The 22,411-nt window shown below is 39.5% G+C and overlaps 1 protein-coding gene across 3 annotated transcripts in view; it reads left to right on the top strand.

The window, feature by feature from the left end:
* Positions 1 to 6,063: 6,063 nt before the first annotated feature.
* The window catches only part of SLC15A2 (solute carrier family 15 member 2), a 58,586-nt gene continuing 42,238 nt past the window's right edge, over positions 6,064 to 22,411 (top strand). Inside the window, exons 1-4 of one of the 3 annotated variants that reach the window (XM_033211057.1) lie at positions 6,064 to 6,590; positions 6,717 to 6,782; positions 8,440 to 8,527; positions 9,722 to 9,863. In XM_033211057.1, the coding sequence (XP_033066948.1) occupies positions 6,486 to 6,590; positions 6,717 to 6,782; positions 8,440 to 8,527; positions 9,722 to 9,863 (401 nt within the window). In that variant the 5' untranslated portion in view covers positions 6,064 to 6,485. Of the gene's footprint in view, positions 6,591 to 6,716; positions 6,783 to 8,367; positions 8,528 to 9,721; positions 9,864 to 22,411 lie in introns of all 3 variants that reach the window. The other 2 variants (XM_033211058.1, XM_033211059.1) reach the window with 2 other exon arrangements.

Below are 22,411 nucleotides of genomic sequence, written 5' to 3'. Positions count from 1 at the left end.
AAGACTAGCCTGACCAACGTGTTGAAACCCTGTCTCTACTAAAAATATAAAAATTAGCCGGGCGTGGTGGTGCATGCCTGTAATCCCAGCTACTCAGTGCCATGCGCGTCCACGTGAAGAGACCACCAAACAGGCTTTGTGTGAGCAACATGGCTGTTTATTTCACCTAGATGCAGGCGGGCTGAGTCCGAAGAGAGTCAGCGAAGGGAGATAAGGGTGGGGCCGTTTTATAGGATTTGGGTAGGTAAAGGAAAATTCCAGTCAAAGGGGGGTTCTCTGGCGGGCAGGAGTGGGAGTCACAGGGTGCTCAGTGGGGGAGCTTTTTGAGCCAGGATGAGCCAGGCACAAGATAATGTCATCGCTTAAGGCCAGGTCCAGCCATTTTCACTTCTTTTGTGGTGGAATGTCATCAGTTAAGGTGGGGCAGGGCATTTTCACTTCTTTTGTGATTCTTCAGTTACTTCAGGCCATCTGGGCTTATACACGCAAGCCACAGGGGATGCGATGGCTTGGCTTGGGCCCAGAGGCCTGACACTCAGGAGGCTGAGGCAGGAGAAAGAACCGCTTGAACCCGGGAGGTGGAGGTTGCAGTGAGATCGTGCCACTGCATTCCAGCCTGGGCGACAGAGCAGAGACTCTGTCTCAGAAAAAGAAAAGAAAAGAAAAGAAAAAGAAAAAAAAGAAATGCTGACTTACTCCACAGTCATAAAGATGTTCTCTTATGTTTTCCTCTAAAGACTTTTTTTTTTACTTGAACATTTAGATAGGCAATCTATATAGAAATTATTTTTGTGTATGTTGTAAAATAAGGGTCAAAATAATTTGGGGGATGTGGATATTCAAATGGTGTTTATTTATTGAAATGATCATCATTTCCTATATTGTATTGCAGCATCATCTTTGTTATAAACAGTATGTGTGTGAGTCATTTTCTGAACTCTGTGTTCATTGGTTGCTCTATGTATCTTTGTCAATTCCACTCTGATATAACAACTATAGCTTTAAAACAGGTCTTAGATTGGGTAATTCAATCCTACACCATTATTCTTTAAGATTGACTTTGCTATCCTTAGCTCTTTGCACTTCCAAGTTGACTTTAAAAAGTCAACTTGTCAATTTCTATACTCACAAAACCTGCTGGAATTTCATTTTAGAACTGTAGAATGTTTTGAGAAATGTTGACATCTTTATAATATGAGCTTTCCAAATCATAAGCATGGTATGTTTCCATTTATTTAGATCTTCTTCAATTTCTTTCAGTCAAATTCTGTAATTTTTAATATTGAAGTCTAGAAGATCTTTTGTTAGATTTATTCCTAAATCTATTTATATAAATGAATATATAAATGTATTCCTTAAATTTCTCTTTTCTATTTCTTTGTGACTGATGTTTGATACAATTTATTTTTGTGTATTTTAATTTAGAGAACGTGTTAAATATATGTTCCCTTTTAATTTCATATTTTCCTCCTCTCTCTGACTATATTAGATTCTATTAACTTAGAGCAGCAGTCTACTTTCATGTATATATAACTGTAAAACTTTATCATATATCATAATAAATGTTTTCTGATGTTGTAATCACTAAGGACACAAATATTCTTTACTCATCACTGATACTTAGATTTTTTTTATTATTATTATACTTTAAGTTCTAGGGTACATGTGCATAATGTACAGGTTTTTTACATATGTATACTTGTGCCATGTTGGTGTACTGCACCCATCAACTTGTTAGCACCCATCAACTCATCATTTACATCAGTTATAACTCCCAGTGCAATCCTTCCCCCCTCCTTCCTCCCCATGATAGCCCCCGGTGTGTGATGTTCCCTTCCCGAGTCCAAGTGATCTCATTGTTCAGTTCCCACCTATGAGTGAGAACATGCAGTGTTTGGTTTTCTGTTCTTGCGATAGTTTGCTGAGAATGATGGTTTCCAGCTGCATCCATGTCCCTACAAAGGACACAATCTCATCCTTTTTTATGACTGCATAGTATTCCATGGTGTATATGTGCCACATTTTCTTAATCCAGTCTGTCACTGATGGACATTTGGGTTGATTCCAAGTCTTTGCTATTGTGAATAGTGCCACAATAAACATACGTGTGCATGTGTCTTTATAGCAGCATGATTTATAATCCTTTGGGTATATACCCAGTAATGGGATGGCTGGGTCATATGGTACTTCTAGTTCTAGATCCTTGAGAAATTGCCATACTGTTTTCCATAATGGTTGAACTAGTTTACAATCCCACCAACAGTGTAAAAGTGTCCCTATTTCTCCACATCCTCTCTAGCACTTGTTGTTTCCTGACTTTTTAATGATTGTAAAAGTGTCCCTATTTCTCCACAACCTCTCCAGCACCTGTTGTTTCCTGACTTTTTTTTTTTTTTTTAATGATTGCCATTCTAACTGGTGTGAGATGGGATCTCATTGTGGTTTTGATTTGCATTTCTCTGATGGCGAGTGACGATGAGCATTTTTTCATGTGTCTGTTGGCTGTATGAATGTCTTCTTTTGAGAAATGTCTGTTCATATCCTTTGCCCACTTTTTGATGGGGTTGTTTGTTTTTTTCTTGTAAATTTGTTTGAGTTCTTTGTAGGTTCTGGATATTAGCCCTTTGTCAGATGAGTAGATTGCAAAAATTTTCTCCCATTCTGTAGGTTGCCTGTTCACTCTGATGGTAGTTTCTTTTGCTGTGCAGAAGCTCTTTAGTTTAATGAGATCCCATTTGTCAATTTTTGCTTTTGTTGCCATTGCTTTTGGTGTTTTAGACATGAAGTCCTTGCCCATGCCTATGTCCTGAATGGTATTACCTAGGTTTTCTTCTAGGGTTTTTATGGTATTAGGTCTAACATTTAACTTCAGCAAAGTCTCAGGATACAAAATTAATGTGCAAAAATCACAAGCATTCTTATACACCAGTAACAGACAAACAGAAAGCCAAATCGTGAATGAACTTCCATTCACAATTGCTTCAAAGAGAATAAAATACCTAGGAATCCAACTTGCAAAGGATGTAAAGGACCTCTTCAAGGAGAACTACAAACCACTGCTCAGTGAAATAAAAGAGGACACAAACAAATGGAAGAGCATACCATGCTCATGGATAGGAAGAATCAATATCGTGAAAATGGCCATACTGCCCAAGGTAATTTATAGATTCAATGCCATCCCCATCAAGCTACCAATGAGTTTCTTCACAGAATTGGAAAAGACTGCTTTAAAGTTCATATGGAACCAAAAAAGAGCCCACATTGCCAAGACAATCCTAAGTCAAAAGAACAAAGCTGGAGGCATCACACTACCTGACTTCAAACTATACTACAAGGCTACAGTAACCAAAACAGCATGGTACTGGTACCAAAACAGAGATATAGACCAATGGAATAAAACAGAGTCCTCAGAAATAATACCACACATCTACAGGCATCTGATCTTTGACAAACCTGACAAAAACAAGAAATGGGGAAAAGATTCCCTATTTAATAAATGATGCTGGGAAAATTGGCTAGCCATAAGTAGAAAGCTGAAACTAGATCCTTTCCTTACTCCTTATACGAAAATTAATTCAAGATGGATACTTAGATTCTTTCACTTTTATTGTTGTTTGTCTCAGAATAGTTGGTGCTCATTTCTGTCTGAGAGGTGCTTTCTCTTTTATCTTTTCCCTTTCTCCTTCTATCTGATGTTAGCAAAATAATAGGATATAAGAGCCATCTTAGTATTATATAAATGGCTCAAGATTATGCCTTGGGAGCCTAGGATTCCAGTCCTTGCTTTGTCCTTTCTGAGTTCCTCTGAAATATCCTTCAGGCTAGAATAGGAGAGAATTTAAGACCAGTGTTTCCCAAATTCCTAGCATAAGAATTGCTAGAGGTGCTCCTTGAAAACAAAGATTCTTAGATCCCTACCTAGATCTACTGAATTAGAATTTCCAAGGGAAAATGATTCTTATCCTCAGGGAAGTTTCACTTACACAGGACAAAATTAAGATTCCTTCCATCTCTGATATTATCTGACTCTGAATACTATCATTATATTGCCATAATCAAAAGAAGAATTTTGTCTAAACAAAGGAGTGTCAGAAAACCACTGCCAATACTCCAAAGTTTAGTATTTGGGATACCTATGAGCACAAATAAATTGATACCTTGCATACAAGTGCTATTCAATGTACTCTGCCAGATCAAGGAAAGCCAATGACATAAGAGGATCTTCAAGGCATCTGTGCCTTTGCTAGTTAACTTGACTAGTAACTTCTGACCATTTATTTTGCATCCAAAGTCATTAACCAAGCCAAGTCAGAAATGGCAATGCTCCTGAAAGAATAACTATAGCTTAATCATTAATGCCACAGTCAGAAATGAAGCTGGACTCTTTTTTGGGTAAAGGTTGGTGGGAGACAGTAGAAATGAGGAGTGTAATAGAAGCTGAGAAGATATGGTCAAAGTCTGAGTTAAAGTTTAGAGAGGAAAAGACAGAATTTATCCTGGCCCTATTTGTCAATAAATTATTCAAATAGTTAATGTAAAAATTTTGTGAGGGATATAGTTATAGGTTTTCTGTCTTGTATTTTCAAATAAAATAATTCATTCTGATGTTGCCTGACCTTGTTTATTTAGTCTTCAATTTTTCTTATTTCTTTTATGGCTCTCTAGTCTTTCTTTTCCCTTTTCGTTTGACAAACAACTAAAGGGGCACCATGCTCTTTTGTTATTCTTTTACTTCTTTGGCTTGACAAAAATAACACGGCATAAAATGAACCTAGCATTATCATGTTTGTTTTTGTTCCTCTTCTGATAAGGACTAAATATATAATTAAGGAAAATGGTGTTCACAACAGTACCTTGAAAATAACTGGTTCACAATTTTTGCTCAAATTAAATTTTATTTATTCAATGAAAGAATAGATTAATCTTGAAGTGAGAAAATGAAAATACAAGGAATGACTTTAGCAAAGAAGAAAAATGGTTCCCAAATGTATATCACCAGTCCTTTTCTCTCATTTTCTTTAGCCCCGCCTCTTTAATTGCATATAGGCTATTTCTAGCTGAAGTTTTATGATGTTGAAAACAAAGGTCACCTTCCTTTCTTTTCTTCTCTTTTCTTGTCTTGTCTTGTCTTCCTTCCTTCTTTCCTTCTTTCTTTTCTTTTCTTTCGAGTCTCACTCTGTCACCCAGGCTGGAGTGCGGTGGTGGGGTCTCGGCTCACTGCAACCTCTGCCTCCTGGGTTCAAGCGATTCTCCTGCCTTAGCCTGCGGAGTAGCTGGGACTACAAGTGTGTGCCACCACACCCAGCTAATTTTCGTATTTTTAGTAGAGATGGAGTTTCACTATGTTGGCCAGGCTAATCTTGAACTCATGACCTTGTGATCCACCCACCTCGGCCTCCCAAAGTGCTGAGATTACAGGTGTGAGCCACCGCACCCAGCCAAAACTCACCATCTTTCTTATCTCCCAAATTCAGTTTTATGATGGCTTTCCTTCTTCAATGCATTTTAATCCTCTGCATTCCTACATTCCATTTATGTAAACTCCATACCTGAATAATGACTGATACTAACTCCACTTTTTCCAGCTGTCATGGCACAGTGAAAATTACAGATCTGCCACTTACTGGACAGGTACTTTGAACAAATTCCTTAACCTCTGGGAACATTACTTTCTGTAAAATGGAGATAGTAATATGAATTAGGACAAATGTATATGTTATATAGACATACAATGTATATGTAATTCATATATATTAACCTTTCAATAGTAGATATTCAATAAATTACAGCTATTGTTACCCTGAAATCAGTTTTTCTTTCTTTTTTTTTTTCTTTTTTTTGAAATGGAGTCTTGCTCTTGTTGCCCAGACTGGAGTGCAATGGTGCGATCTCGGCTCACTGCAACCTCTGCCTCCTGGGTTCAAGTGATCCTCCGGCCTCAGCCTCTGGAGTAGCTGGGATTACAGGCGCCTGCCACCACGCCCAGCTAATGGTTTTTTTGTATTTTTAGTAGAGACGGGGTTTCACCATATTGGCCAGGCTAGTCTTGAATTCCTGACCTAAAATGATCCGCCTGCCTGGGCCTTCCAAAGTGCTGGGATTACAGGCGTGAACCACTGCGCCCGACCTTGATATCAGTTTTTTCAATCTGTGCTTGAGGTGTTGTATTCTTAAGTATCTTGTACTCCTTTGCAAAGATAATTCTTTCTTAAACATAGATTTTCTAATCAGTTCTCTAGCATTGTTTCATTCCATCTTTGGCATGTTTTCACTTTGCTGTGCTGTACTTTTACACATTCTTTTTAACTATAGCTTCCTGCTTTGCTCTGGATCAGGAAGCGATTGAAGCTGACACCCACAGAGTTAAACTCAGTTGCTGAAGCCACCAGCTCCCCCTCCCAGTCCTCCTTTTCAGAGTAGGCTGGCAGCTGTCCTAACTGCCTACTAAAGCCAAATGCTTGAGGAGAGAGAGAAAGGAGCCAGCCATGAATCCTTTCCAGAAAAATGAGTCCAAGGAAACTCTTTTTTCACCTGTCTCCATTGAAGACGTACCACCTCGACCTCCCAGCCCTCCAAAGAAGCCATCTCCGGTGAGTCCTTAGATTCAATCCTGCCTCTGACAGGAATGGCCTCCCTCTTTTGGCTGTCTTCCTTGGGCTCCGGAGCTTCAAGCTGAGCTGTATTAGAGTATTAAAATGATTCTCTCTTGGATTTAGAATTCACCTGAAACCAAATCTAAACAGACGCTTCCTTTACATAAGAAGACAAAGCAGCAGGAAGAGGTAGTCAAATTTCTTCAGTTGGGATCCAGGGACTTGCTGAATTTCATTGCATATTCTGTTTCCCTGGGGGAAAAAAAGCAATTTGAATGTCCAGGGAAACTTGGCAAGGATTCTTGTCTGGAGAACTATGTGTGATTGTTCCTTCTTTACCAATATAAAAACTCTGCTCTTAGTTCTCCCTGTGTGCAGAGTCTTCTGTTGAACACTAATGGAAGTTTCAGAATAGATCCAATCTCTGTTACTATGTGTTCCCAGTTTATTGTGGGAGATAGGGCAGAAAAACAGAGAAGTAATAGCAATGTTTTGCATTTATATACTCGCTAAAGCAATTCTAAACTCATCATCTCAGTCAATTCTTACATTAAAATTCTGTAAGTGGGGAGGATATAGTAATGATAGCCAAAATTTACTGAGTTCTTACTGTGGGCCAAAAGGTGACGTTATTCTCATTTCTTCAGAATAACAGAACAGAGGATTTGAGACAGGTGTAGTGACAATGCCAGTATCAGTATGTTAACACAGCCAGTGGCAGTGTTGCCTAACTAGTGACAGTAAGTCAGCTAAACTCCAGATTGCATAATTCTCAAGCTGTGAGCTGCAAAGGTAAGAAGCCCAGTCCCCTGTATGTTTCAAACAAGTTATTTTAAAACATTAAAATATATTAATATTTAGGAGGATAGTTTATATATATCCCTAGGGTTAAAAGAATAATACATTACTTTATTATTTTGCCTATTTTTTTTAGTTAATGATATCTCTTCTGGTCCCAAAGAATTTAGGGCTACTTATGAAGATGTATATACTTCTCACAAAATGAGGCAATATAAATCTTATAAGATTTGACAGTACGGAGGACAGATACCTCTATGTCTCTTCTTATGTTAGTTGGTCTATTGTAATAGATAGGGAATTAAAATAAAACATAACATTCCTTATAGTCTGACTGATATATTACGTGAAAAAACATAATTCTTTTAACGTCCAGTAGGATTATCATGAAAATGTTATAGAATCTCTTTAGTAGGAAGAGTAGACATTTAATTTTACAGGATTTAAGAACTCTGCCTAAAGTCAAGATGATCAATTAGCTTAACCCTTAGGAATCTCGCCCTCCATGTTGGGCTCTGTGCCTGACTCCAGCAGCCTCTGAAGTAGAAGCTATCATATTTCCAGGATTCCTCCCAGCATGGCAAACAGAACAGCTGGGGACAAGAGGGGTCAGTCCCCATAGTGGAGCTAAGCAGAGACTGACATCTGAATCTCACTGCTTGGATATCAGGTATTCCATAGGCTACCTCTTTATTCTGTTCCTAGGAAGTAAATATGACCATTCTTCTGCCCCAGGGCCCTAGGCTTTTCATTTAGTAGTTATGGGAAGATGAGCAGGTCCTGATGTCTAGGATCAAGGAATATTTGAGCAAGTCCATGTAAAATAAACAAGAAACAAAATAATATTCAGATTAGCTTCTATTATTTCTAAATCAGTAATGTAAGCACTTTTAGTGTTATAATAGGTGTGTCATGAAGAGTAGAGACCATTGCTCCATTACCTACCATGACAATTTGAAATAAATGAATTTTTCAGTTGTGAAGAAATCTAATTGTTGAAACAGGGGAAAACAGCTCATGCTTGAATCATTGCCTTCTTGTTGAATAGAAAATCTGTGGCTCCAACTATCCACTGAGCATTGCCTTCATTGTGGTGAATGAATTCTGCGAGCGCTTTTCCTATTATGGAATGAAAGGTAATTTTGTGTCCAAGAGTCCTACCTACTCTCTCCCACTCACCCTCACCCCATGTTTGTGACAGCCTGGTCTCTTTATATGCACTTATTTCCCTTGTCCACTCTTTCTGCCTTGGTCCAAATCGGTCCTTTACTTTGGCCAAGACTTCCAATAAATCTCTCATAGGATTTCACCTAATATATAGGCCAAGATCAGAAAGGCCTGAGAGAAACCAGAACACAGGCTTTGAGAATGTAAGTGGGTAGAGCTGGACATGACGGCATGTGCCTGTAGCCCCAACTACTTGGGAGGCTGAAGCAGGAGGATTGCTTGGGCCCAGGAGTTCAAGGTTATCAGGCACCTGTAATTGTGCCAGTGAACGGCCACTGTACTCCAGCCTGGGCAACATAGCAAGAACCCATCTCTGAAAAAAAAAAAAAAAAAGTGGGGAAACTCTCATTATCTGAGTTACATTTTCCATACCTGTTCCTCAGGTATGAGCTAACAGCTCTTGGCTAAGAGCTCATACCTGAGGAACAGGTATGAAGAATGGAATTCAGATGAGAGCTCTCATCCTCTTGTTGCTGGGAAGGAGAGGAGAGGGAAGGGATATTGGAAGCACCATGTTATGTTCATGATTGGCCTAAATTATGCTAGAGGTGCACATAGACTGAAGGGAGGAGTATTATATTTGTACATTCAACATAGTCCCATTCACTCCCACAACTCCCATGGGGCCCTGCTTCTACTGCCTGGCAGTCACTTCTCAGTCATGTCACTGATGGGAGTACTGAAGGCCAAAATCACCTTATAAAGACCAGAGATTAAATATTTTTTTTCATAAATCGCTTTAGGCCGGTCCGATAGCTTACTCCTGTAATCCCAGCACTTTGGGAGGCCGAGGCAGGCGGATCACGAGGTCAGGAAATCGAGACCATCCTGGCTAACACGTTGAAACCCCATCTCTACTAAAAATACAAAAAAATTAGCCTGGCGTTGTGGCAGGCGTCTGTAGTCCCAGCTACATGGGAGGCTGAGGCAGGAGAATGGCGTGAACCCGGGAGACGGAGCTTGCAATGAGCCGAGATCGCGCCACTGTACTCCAGCCTGGGCAACAGAGCGAGATTCCAGCTCAAAAAAAAAAAAAAAAGTCACTTTAATGCATCTGTCTTGTTTTTTCTCCCCACACCCCCTTTTTTTTTTCCCCACTACAGCTGTGCTGATCCTGTATTTCCTGTATTTCCTGCACTGGAATGAAGATACCTCCACATCTATATACCATGCCTTCAGCAGCCTCTGTTATTTTACTCCCATCCTGGGAGCAGCCATTGCTGACTCATGGTTGGGAAAATTCAAGTAAGGAAGATGGGAGGTCACATCCCTACAAGTTTCACAGATTGTGCAGAAGGCTATCACTTCTAACCTCTTGCTTCTGAGCAAGAACATACCTATGTCATGCATGAAAAATAAGAATCTCTGTACATCTGTGTAGTGTGGGAAACTTAAAAAAAAAAAAAGAATCTCTGTGGCAACAAGGAAAGGCTATTCTTTTCATTATCAGTTTTTCCAATGTGTTTACATCCTCTTCAGTTGTGGTATCTTTTGTTCCTTAAAACTAATTTTAACCTTCCATTCCATAGTTTAATGTTAAATCTTCTAATCTTGGTGGAGACAGAAAGTACTATCCACCAGCAAATTTCTAATTTTAGCTGGCTGCGGTGGCTCACGCCTGTAATCCCAGCATTTTGGGAGGCCAAGGCAGGCAGATTGCCTGAGGTCAGGAGTTTGAGACTAGCCTGGCTAACACGGTGAAACCCTGTCTCTACTAAAAAGACAAAAATTAGCCAGGCATGATGGAGGGCGCCTGTAATCCCAGCTACTTGGGAGACTGAGGCAGGAGAATTGCTTGAACCTGGGAGGCAGAGGTTGCAGTGAGCCAAGATCGCGCCACTGCACTCCAGCCTGGGCAACAGAAGAAGAGTCTATCTCAAAAAAAAAAAAAAAAAAATCGAATTTTAGATGCTTTTAATGTGGTTATTTGATACTTTCTCCCATCTCTTCTCCAGATTGAGTCATCCCATCTCCTTTAGGATCTTTATGAGTGTCTCTTTTCAGCTCTTTTGCCATCTATTTCTCTTCTCTAACATCTTTTTGTAGTTTCCTTCCTACGAATCTAATATTTTCATGAGTTAGACTATCGGTTCATTCAGTTCAGTATCTTTTAAGTCCCCGAACATAGCACCAAGAGATACAACATGGTATAATGTTATAATTGTCCCCTATAACATTATCCTGATAAGCTAGAAATGGATTGTGGATATCCACTGCTCAATTATTTTCTATGGACCTGTCATTTGTCTAAAAGAGCATTTCTCAAAGGGCATTCTGTTCAAAACTATAAAATATAATGAGTTATGAGGGAAAATAAAGCTCTTGTGGTCAAACAAGTTTGGAAACTGTTAGGCTGAGCAAAGCTAAAAATGTTCCCTTACTGCATGACTTCTTATAGCCTTAAATATGCTAATATGAACTATAAAATCTCTGCAGAAGGTTGTAGTATGTAGTGTTTCCCAAACTAATGTGACTATGGAATATTTTTTCTGGATATTTTGTGAACCTAGTGTTCCAAGGAATTCTCTTTAGTAAACAGTGGTTTATAGCTTACTTTGGCCTATATATGTTCATTATTCTAAAAGGGTTTAATCAGCACCTAATATATATCTATAGACATAACACAGTACTGAACAGTTTCTTGACTTGGGAGAGGAATGGTGGGTGAGTAGCTGAGATCTACATTTGCTACATATGTAGTAGTTGTCACCAAAGTTATCTAGATAGGAGATTGGCACTACTTGCAGAATAAAAAGTGCAATCCATAGTCTATTTATTCAGTTGTAGAAGAAAGATTCATATACATGACATACCACTTTTATTTATTTTAAAAAAATTTCCTTCAAGATTGAAAAAGTACAGTTACAGGATTTGGTGAGCAATTGTTTCCTGGTTAATTCAGAGAAAATTTAAGAACCTCCACTTGTGCCCTCAAGTCAATCCTTCTTGATGTATTTATTATTGTTTTTAATTTATTTTTATTGGGGTATAACTTACATAAAGTACACAAATTCAAAAGCCTTAACTGTACAACCTTGATCAGTTTTTATAAATGTATCACCATCACCTAGATCACTCTCCCTAGGGTCTCTGTACCCTCACTATTCCCCTCTCTCGCCTTCAAATTCTCCCAAAGAACCAGAGTCTTTTCCTGCAACCAGAAGCAGGTGCAAATCTCTAATAGTTTTAAATGAACAAAACTCATCTTGACTCTTCTTTTCCTATCATTTTTCTCTTATTACCATTAACACCATATTATAAAAATAATCCTCTGTGTGTGTTGCCTTTCTTTCTCACTCTTCATTATCACTTCTTATGGTAGAGCAATATAATGTAATGCAATATAATCCAATTCAATTTAACTTGATTTGACCCAATTTAATTCAATAAATGTTTATTGAGCACTTTCTATTTGTCCAAGGAACCACGGAGGATGAAGAGGTGAATTACATGTACTATCTAATTCATATTGTTCATATTCAAATAGCTTTAATACAGAGCATATTGTAGTACAATAAGGTATACTATAAATCATCTTTTTTCCTATTGAAATTACTCTCTGAGATCACTGGTAAGGATTTATTCATTAACAAATTTCAGTGGTCTTTTCTAAATTCTTGCTCATTTTGAACTTGTTATTAACATTTCAGTCTGTTTATCATTTCTATGAAACTCCCTGGCCTTCTCTACAGTATATTTTTCTTACTCTCGTCCTCTTGTATCTTTTCTTATTTATCTGGCTTCTCTTTTGCCTCTTGTTTACTTCACTCTTTCCTGAGTATAAGCATTTTCCCAGGTTATAACTTTTACTCTCTTCTCTTTCTCTAGATTCTTCCTTAGCAAATTCTGTGGTGTTGATATTAGCTATATGCAGATGGCTCCTCAAATTCCAGTGAATTACATATTGGCATTTACCTCCTGGATTGTCCTAACTCCCCAAATCTGTTCTTTCTTCTGGCTTCCCTACATTCCTACATTCAATCAGTTATCAAATTCTGCCAATTCTGTTTGCCACAATCTCTCTCACATTTATCCTTTTTTCAGCATGAAATCCACTGCATTAATTGCCATCACCCAGTTTTGGTCTTCATTGTCTCAGTGTCTTTAAATTGAGATATTAAAATGGACATCTAAAATGTTTTTACTGCTTCCGATCTCTTTTTCCTCCAATTGAGCGTATACGCTACTGCCAAATTAATCTTCCTAAAAGAAATCCTGATCACATTACTACTCTGCTCAGCAATTTCTGGTGACTATTAAATCACTTTCTACTAATCTCACTCCAACTGACTTTTCTGTGCTTATTGTCATACTTATCTCCTTTCAAGAGTGGCCACTAGAGGAAAATTTAATACTAATATTTCTGTAATCATATCCAATGGGATCTCTTTTTCATGTCTGCTTGCATTGTTTCTGCTTCATGAAAACCCCTTCTTCCCCATCCTTTCATGTCCAAATCCTTTAAGGCTCACCCAAATACCACCTATGCTATGTAGTATTCTCTGCCCCCTCACCTTTTACTATAGCCAGAAGTAATCTAGTGTTTTCTGAATTCTTTGTTTTCTCACCCTTATATGACATTTACTAAACTCTATCTTATTATAGTTATTTAATTATTTATATATGAATCTGATATCTTCTTTCAAACACCTAGAGGACAGTCATTTATATATATTTTTCCCCACCCACCCCAGTCATTTATATATTATATAAATATATATATAATGTGTATAATATATAAGTATATAATATTTAAGTATATATATAATATATATATTTTTTTGTCATTGAGACAAAGTCTCACTCTGTCGCCCAGGCTGGAGTGCAGTGATGCAATCTCGGCTCACTGCAACCTCTGCCTCGCAGGTCCAAGTGATTCTCCTGCCTCAGCCTCCTGAGTAGCTGGGATTATATGCATGTGCCACCATGCCCGGCTAATTTTCGTATTTTCAATAGAGATGAGATTTCACCATGTTGGCTAGGCTGGTCTCGAATCTTGACCTCAAGTGGTCCACCCACTTCCCTCTCCCAAATTGCTGAGATTACAAGTGTGAGCCACTGTTCCCAGCTGTGATTTATATTTTTATACAAGAGCATGTAGAATAGTGCCTAGCACGTAGCAGGCCCACAGTAACTCTTGGAATTCATAAATTTATTCACCCTCAGACCCTCAAATGTAGCCACATACTGCAGGTAGATGTAGACAGGCATGAAGGTTACTTTTATTTTATTGTGGGTATTGTGGTTGCTTTTTATTTTTATTTTTTATTTTTTATTTATTTATTTTTTTGAGACGGAGTCTCACTCTGTCTCCCAGGCTGGAGTGCAGTAGCGCGTCCGCTCACTGCAAGCTCTGCCTCCTGGGTTCACGCCATTCTCCTGCCTTAGCCTCCCAAGTAGCTGGGACTACAGGTGCTGGCCACCATGCCCGGCTAACTTTTTTGTATTTTCAGTAGAGACAGGGTTTCACCGTGTTAGCCAGGATGGTCTCAATCTCCTGACCTCATGATCCACCTGCCTCGACCTCCCAAAGTGCTGGGATTACAGGCATGAGCCACCGTGCCCGGCCTGTGATTGCTTTTTAAATAAGAAAACTTGGGGGTGATTGGTATCTCTTTCACAAAGGGAGTAGTTTGAGAAAACGTGGATAACTTGTTCTCCTGTAGACATGTTTGTGTGTGTGTGTGTGTGTGTGCGTGTGCACGTGTGCGTGTTAACATATACAAACAGATGATAACAGCAACAAAACGGAGTAAGTACTTAAAACTACCCTTCCTTAAGTTGGAAAATCAGAAAAAAGACAAGACTCTTCCTTTACTATCTTCTCTAATTTGAACCTGTAGCCTATTTTCTTCATTTGCTAGAGGAAAATGGATAGATTTTTGTTTCATACTGTTAAGTTCTTCCCCACCTCTCAAAGTTTCTCTGCCTGAGTATGTGTTTGTGTGTGTGTGCATATGTGTGTGTGTGTGTGGTGTTTACTTTTATTCAGGTGTTACCTTGAGGGTGAAAAGCCTTCTATAACATTAGAAAGATTGTTCAGGCCGGGCGCGGTGGCTCAAGCCTGTAATCCCAGCACTTTGGGAGGCTGAGACGGGCGGATCACGAGGTCAGGAGATCGAGACCATCCTGGCTAACATGGTGAAACCCCGTCTCTACTAAAAACTACAAAAAACTAGCCGGGCGAGGTGGCGGCGCCTGTAGTCCCAGCTACCCGGGAGGCTGAGACAGGAGAATGGCGTGAACCCGGTAGGCGGAGCTTGCAGTGAGCTGAGATCCGGCCACAGCACTCCAGCCTGGGTGACAGAGCGAGACTCCGTCTCAGACAAAAAAAAAAAAAAAAGGTTGTTCAAACCCTGAAGGGGCAATTTCCTGAATTTAGTAAACAACTTCTATTAAAAATCTTTCCTCTCTTTGCTATCCCAGAATAATAGATTTGTTAAGAGGAAATGGGCATCCAGAGTCCCTGACTCTTGTTTAAGGAACTCCCTATGCCAGGAAAGAAGTGATTCTTCCTCCAGAGCTACACACAGGAAAGACTAATCAATAGGTACACAGTGGGAAAACAAAAATTATTAAACATGCATATTGGTTTCTCAAGGATGCTATTTGTAGTGTCAAGTTGGTTTTAAGAAAGGAAAACACTTTTAGTCATAGTTCCTAGATTTTATATGCTATTACCCAGGCTTATCAGTTTTGATTTTTGACCTGGGCAATCACTTAGAACCACTCTCTTAAAGGTGTTTATCATGCTTTTATAAAAAATTTTAATTTAATTTTAATTTTAATTTTTTATTATACTTTTAAGTTCTAGGGTACACGTGCACAAAGTGCAGGTTTGTTACATAAGTATACATGTGCCATGTTGGTTTGTTGCACCCACGAACTCACCATTTACATTAGTATTTCTCCTAATGCTATCCTTCCCCTGGCCCCCACACCCTACGACAAGCCCCCATGTGTGATGTTCCCCGCCCTGTCTCCAAGTGTTCTCATTATTCAGTTCCCACCTATGAGTGAGAACATCGGTGTTTGGTTTTCTGTTCTTGTGATAGTTTGCTCAGAATGATGGTTTCCAGCTTCATCCATGTCCCTGCAAAGGACATGAACTCATCCTTTCTTATGGTTGCATAGTATTCCATGGTGTATACGTGCTATATTTTCTTAATCCACGCTATCATTGATGGACATTTGGGTTGGTTCCAAGTCTTTGCTATTGTGAATAGTGCTGCAATAAACATACATGTGCATGTGTCTTTACAGTAGCATGATTTATAATCCTTTGGGTATATACCTGGTAATGGGACGACAGGGTCAAATGGTATTTCTAGTTCTAGATCCCTGTTTTCCACAATAGTTGAATTAGTTCACACTCCCACCAACAGTGTAAAAGCATTCCTATTTCTCCATATCCTCTCCATCATCTGTTGTCTCCTGCCTTTTTAATGATTGCCATTCTAACTGGTGTGAGATGGGATCTCATTGTGGTTTTGATTTGCATTTCTCTGATGACCAGTGATGATGACCTTTTTTTCATGTGTCTGTTGGCTGCTGAAATGTCTTCTTTTGAGAAGTGTCTGTTCATATACTTTGCCCACTTTTTCATGGTGTTGTTTGTTTTTTTTCTTGTAAATTTGTTTAAGTTCTTTGTAGATTCTGGATATTAGCCCTTTGTCAGATGAGTAGATTTCAAAAATTTTCTCCCATTCTGTAGGTTGCCTATTCACTCTGATGGTAGTTTCTTTTGCTGTGCAGAAGCTCTTTAGTTTAATTAGATCCCATTTGTCAATTTTGGCTTTTGTGGCCATTGCTTTTGGTGTTTTAGTCATGAAGTCCTTGCTCATGCCTATGTCTTGAATGCTATTGCCTAGGTTTTCTTCTAGGGTTTTTATGGTTTTAGGTCTAACATTTAAGTCTTTAATCCATCTTGAATTAATTTCTGTATAAAGTGTAAGGAAGGGATCCAGTTTCAGCTTTCTGCTTAGGGTTAGCCAGTTTTCCCAGCACCATGTATTAAATAGGGAATCCTTTCCCCATTGCTTGTTTTTGTCAGGTTTGTCAAAGATCAGATGCTTGTAGATGTGTGGTGTTATTTCTGAGGCCTCTGTTCTGTTCCATTGGTCTATATATGTGTTTTGGTACCAGTACCATGCTGTTTTGGTTACTGTAGCCTTGTAGTATAGTTTGAAGTCAGATAGCGTGATGCCTCCAGCTTTGTTCTTTTAGCTTAGGATTGTCTTGGCAATGTGATCTCTTTCTTGTGTCCATATGAACTTTAAAGTAGTTTTTTCCAATTCTCTGAATAAAGTCATTGGTAGCTTGATGGGGATGGCATTGAATCTATAAATTACCTTGGGCAGTATGGCCATTTTCACAATATTGATTCTTCCTATCCATGAGCATGGACTGTTCTTCCATTTGTTTGTGTCCTCTTTTATTTCATTGAGCAATTGTTTGTGTTCTCCTTGAAGAGGTCCTTCACATCCCTTGTTAGCTGGATTCCTAGGTTTTTTATTCTCTTTGTAGCAATTGTGAATGGGAGTTCACTCAGGATTTGGCTCTCTGTTTGTCTGTTATTGGTGTATAGGAATGCTTGTGATTTTTGCACATTGATTTTGTATCCTGAGACTTTGCTGAAGTTGCTTATCAGCTTTAGGAGATTTGGGGCTGAGACAATGGGGTTTTCTAAATATACAATCATGTCATCTGCAAACAGGGACAATGTGATTTCCTCTTTTCCTAATTGAATACCCTTATTTCTTTCTCTTGCCTGATTGCCCTGGCCAGAACTTCCAACACTATGTTGAATAGGAGTGGTGAAAGAGAGCATGCCTATCTTGTGCTAGTTTTCAAAGGGAATGCTTCCAGTTTTTGCCCATTCAGTATGATATTGGCTGTGGGTTTGTCATAAGTAGCTCTTATTATTTTGAGATATGTTCCATCAATACCTACTTTATCGAGAGTTTTTAGTATGAAGGACTGTGGAATTTTGTCAAAGGCCTTTTCTGCATCTATTGAGATAATCATGTGGTTTTTGTCATTAGTTCTGTTTATGTGATGGATTATGTTTATTGATTTGCGTATGTTGAATCAGCCTTGCATCTCAGGGATGAAGTCGACTTGATTGTGATGGATAAGTTTTTGATATGCTGCTGGATTCGGTTTGCCAGTATTTTATTGAGGATTTCCGCATCGGTGTTCACCAGGGATACTGGTCTAAAATTCTCTTTTTTTGTTGTGTCTCTGCCAGTCTTTGGTATCAGAATGATGCTGGCCTCATAAAATGAATTAGGGAGGATTCCCCCTTTTTCTATTGATTGGAAAAGTTTCAAAAGGAATGGTACCAGTTCCTCTTTATACCTCTGGTAGAATTCGGCTGTGAATCCGTCTGGTCCTGGCTTTTTTTTTTTTTTGGTTTGTAAGCTATTAATTATTGCCTCAATTTCAGAACCTGTTATTGATCTATTCAGAGATTCAACTTCTTCCTGGTTTAGTCTTGGGAGGGTGTATGTGTCCAGGAATTTATCCATTTCTTCTAGATTTTCTAGTTTATTTGCATAGAGGTGTTTACAGTATTCTCTGATGGTAGTTTGTATTTCTATGGGATCGGTGGTGATATCCCCTTTATCATTTTTTATTGTGTCGATTTGATTCTTCTCTCTTTTTTCTTTATTAGTCTTGCTAGCAGTCTATCGATTTTGTTGATCTTTTCAAAAATCCAGCTCCTGGATTCATTGGTTTTTTAAAGGGTCTCTATCTCCTTGAGTTCTGCTCTGATCTTAGTTGTTTCTTGCCTTCGGCTAACTTTTGAATTTGTTTGCTCTTGCTTCTCTAGTTCTTTTAATGGTGACGTTAGGGTGTCAATTTTAGATCTTTCCTACTTTCTCTTGTGGACATTTAGTGCTATAAATTTCCCTCTAAACACTGCTTTAAATGTGTCCCAGAGATTCTGGTATGTTGTGTCAATTTGGCTTTCAACATTTGAAAGCCAATGTTTTCATTGGTTTCAAAAAACATCTTTAGTTCTGCCTTCATTTCGTTTTTACCTAGTAGTCATTTAGAAGCAGGTTGTTCGGTTTCTATGTAGTCATGTGGTTTTGAGTGGGTTTCTTAATCCTGAGTTCTAATTTGATTGCACTATGGTCTGAGAGACAGTTTGTTGTGATTTCTGTTCTTTTTCATTTGCTGAGGAGTGCTTTACTTCCAACTATGTGGTCACTTTTGGAATAAGTGCCATGTGGTGCTGAGAAGAATGTATATTCTGTTGATTTGGAGTGGAGAGTTCTGTAGATGTTTATTAGGTCCACTTGGTGCAGAGCTGAGTTCATGTCCTGGATATCCTTGTTAACCTTCTGTCTCATTGATCTGTCTAATATTGACAGTGGGGTGTTAAAGTCTTCCATTATTATTGTGTGGGAGTCTAAGTCTCTTTGTAGGTCTCTAAGGACTTGTTTTATGAATCTGGGTGCTCCTGTAGTGGGTGCATATATATTCAGGATAGCTAGGTCTTCTTGTGGAATTGATCCCTTTACCATTGTGTAATGGCCTTCCTTGTCTCTTTTGATCTTTGTTGGTTTAAAGTCTGTTTTATCAGAGACTAGGATTGCAACCCCTGCTTTTTTTTTTGCTTTCCATTTGCTTGGTAGATTGGGTAAATCTTCCTCCATCTCTTTATTTCGAGCCTATGTGTGTCTCTGCACTTGAGATGGGTCTCCTGAATACAGCACACTGATGGGTCTTGATTCTTTATCCAATTTGCCAGTCTGTGTCTTTTAATTGGGGCATTCAGCCCATTTACATTTAAGGTTAATATTGTTATGTGTGAATTTGATCCTGTCATTATGATGTTAGTTGGTTACTTTGCCCATTAGTTGATGCAGTTTCTTTCTAGCATTGGCATGTTTTTGCAGTTGCTGGTACTGGTTGTTCCTTTCCATGTTTAGTGCTTCCTTCAGGAGCTCTTGTAAGGCAGGCCTGGTAGTGACAAAATCTCTCAGCATTTGCTTGTCTGTAAAGAATTTTATTTCTCCTTCACTTGTGAAGTTTAGTTTGCCTGGATATGAAATTCTGGGTTGAAAATTCTTTTCTTTAAGAATGTTTAATATTGGCCCCCACTCTCTTCTGGTCAAGAGATCTGCTGGTAGTCTGATGGGCTTGCCTTTGTGGGTAACCTGACATTTCTCTCTGGCTGCCCTTAACATTTTTTCCTTCATTTCAACTTTGGTGAATCTGACAATTATGTGTCTCGGGGTTGTTCTTCTCAAGGAGTATCTTTGTGGTGTTCTCTGTATTTCCTGAATTTGAATGTTGGCCTGCCTTGCTACACTGGGTAAGTTCTCCTGGATAATATCCTGAAGAGTGTTTTCCAACTTTGTTCCATTCTCCCTGTCACTTTCAGGTACACCAATCAAATGTAGATTTGGTGTTTTCACATAGTCCTATATTCTTGGAGGCTTTCTTCATTTCTTTTTACTCTTTTTTCTCTAAACTTCTCTTCTTGCTTTATTTCATTTATTTGATGTTCAATCACTGATACCCTTTCTTCCACTTGTTTGTATTGGCTATTGAAGCTTGTGCATGCATCACATAGTTCTCGTGCCATGGTTTTCAGCTCCATCAGGTCATTTAAGGTCTTCTCTACAGTGTTTATTCTAGTTAGCCATTCATCTAATATTTTCCCAAGTTTTTTAGCTTCCTTGTAATGGGTTCAAACATCCTCCTTTATCTTGGAGAAATTTATTATTACCAACCTTCTGAAGCCTACTTCTGTCAGTTCATCAAAATGATTCTCCTTCCAGCTTTGTTCCATTGTTGGCAAGGAGCTGCAATCCTTCAGAGGAGAAGAGGTGCTCTGGCTTTTAGAATTTTCAGCTTTTCTGCTCTAGTTTCTCCCCATCTTTGTGGTTTTATCTACCTTTGGTCTTTGATGCTGGTGACCTACAGATGGGGTTTTGGTGTGGATGTACTTTCTGTTGATGTTGATGCTATTTCTTTCTGTTTGTTAGTTTTCCTTCTAACATTCAGGTCCCTCAGCTGCAAGTCTGTTGGAGTTTGCTGGAGGTCCACTCCAAACCCTGTTTGCTGGGTATCACCAGTGGAGCCTGCAGAATAGCAAATATTGCAGAACAGCAAATATTGCTGCCTGATCCTTCCTCTGTAAGCTTTGTCCCAGAGGGGCACCTGCCTGTATGAGGTGTCAGTCAGTCCCCACTGAGAGATGTCTCCCAATTAGGCTACACATGCTTCAGGGACCCACTTGAGGAGGCAGTCTGTCCTTTCTCAGAGCTCAAAAACCATGCTGGGAGAACCACTGCTGTCTTCAGAGCTGTCAGACAGGGATGTTTAGGTCTGCAGAAGTTTCTGTTGCCTTTTGTTCCACTATACCCTGACCCCAGAGTTGGGGTCTATGGAGGCAGCAGGCCTTGCAGAGCTGTGGTGGGCTCCACCCAGTTCAAGCTTCCCCGGCTGCTTTGTTTACCTACTCAAGCCTCAGCAATGGCAGATGCCCACTCCCCCTGCTAGGCTGCTGCCTCGCGGGTCAATCTCAGACTGCTGCGCTAGAAGTGAGCAAGGCTCCGTGAGCATGGGACCCACCGAGCCAGGCACAGGATATAATCTCCTGGTGTGCCATTTGCTAAGATCATTGGAAAAGCACAGTATTTTGTTGGGAGTGTCCCGGTTTTCCAGGTACAGTCTGTCATGGCTTCCCTTGGCTAGAAAAGGGAAATCCCCCAAACCCTTGTGCTTCCCGGGTGAGGCGATGCCCCACCGTGCTTTGGCTCACTCTCCACGGGCTGCACCCACTGTCCAACCAGTCCCAATGCAGTGAACCACGTACCTTAGTTGGAAATGCAGAAATCACTGTCTTCTGCATTGACCACGCTGGGAGCTACAAACTGGAGCTGTTCCTATTTGGCCATCTTGGAGTTATTATGCTTTTGAATGTCTTCTCCACACTTCTCTTTTCTGTTTCTCCCAGTGGGTCTGCATAGTATGTCCTTTCTCCTCTTTTTTGTCTGATCTGAACTGATCTTCTTTTCTTCATGCAAGGTCTCTTCCTCTTCCATCACTACACACTCTCAACCTCTGTATATATCTCTTCTCAGTTCCTAAGCTCCTACTAAAAATGGCTCTGGCTTTTTATATTCTTATGGTGAAATAAAATATATTACTTCTTTCTCTTCCATTTCCTTTTTCCACATTAACTTGTTCGTGATAAAACCAAAGGAATGCTGGGTTATGAGTTAAATATAGAAGCTCTACACCTAACCCTAATACTAATTAAAATGTCACTTTGGGGCCAGGTGTAGTGACTCATGTCTGTAATCCCAGCACTTTGGGAGGCTGAGGCAGGAGGACTGTTTAAGGCCAGGAGTTTGAAACCAGCCTGGTCAGCATCGCAAGACCTCATCTCTACAATAAAAGAAAGTCACTGTTTATTTATTTTTATTTATTTATTTATTTATTTATTTGAGATGGAGTGTCATTCTGTCTCCCAAGCTGGAGTGCAGTGGTGTGGGATCTTGGCTCACTGCAACCTCCGCCTCCTGGGTTCAAGTGATCCACCCATCTCAGCCTCCCAAGTAGCTGGGATTACAGGCACGCACCACCATGCCTGGCTAATTTTTGTATTTTTTGTGGAGGTGAGTTTTCACCGTGTTGGCCAGGCTGATCTTGAGCTCTTGACCTCAAGTGATCCATCCACCTCAGCCCCACAAAGTACTGGGATTACAGGGGTGAGCCACTGCAACTGGCCCAAAAGTCACTGTTTAGAAATGTCATTTGACCTGTCT

This window comes from Trachypithecus francoisi, unplaced genomic scaffold (assembly GCF_009764315.1).
Source record: "Trachypithecus francoisi isolate TF-2019V2 unplaced genomic scaffold, Tfra_2.0 Lachesis_group0, whole genome shotgun sequence".
In the NCBI taxonomy this organism is placed as follows: Eukaryota; Metazoa; Chordata; class Mammalia; order Primates; family Cercopithecidae; genus Trachypithecus; species Trachypithecus francoisi.
This window is presented reverse-complemented; position numbering and strand designations above follow the sequence as displayed.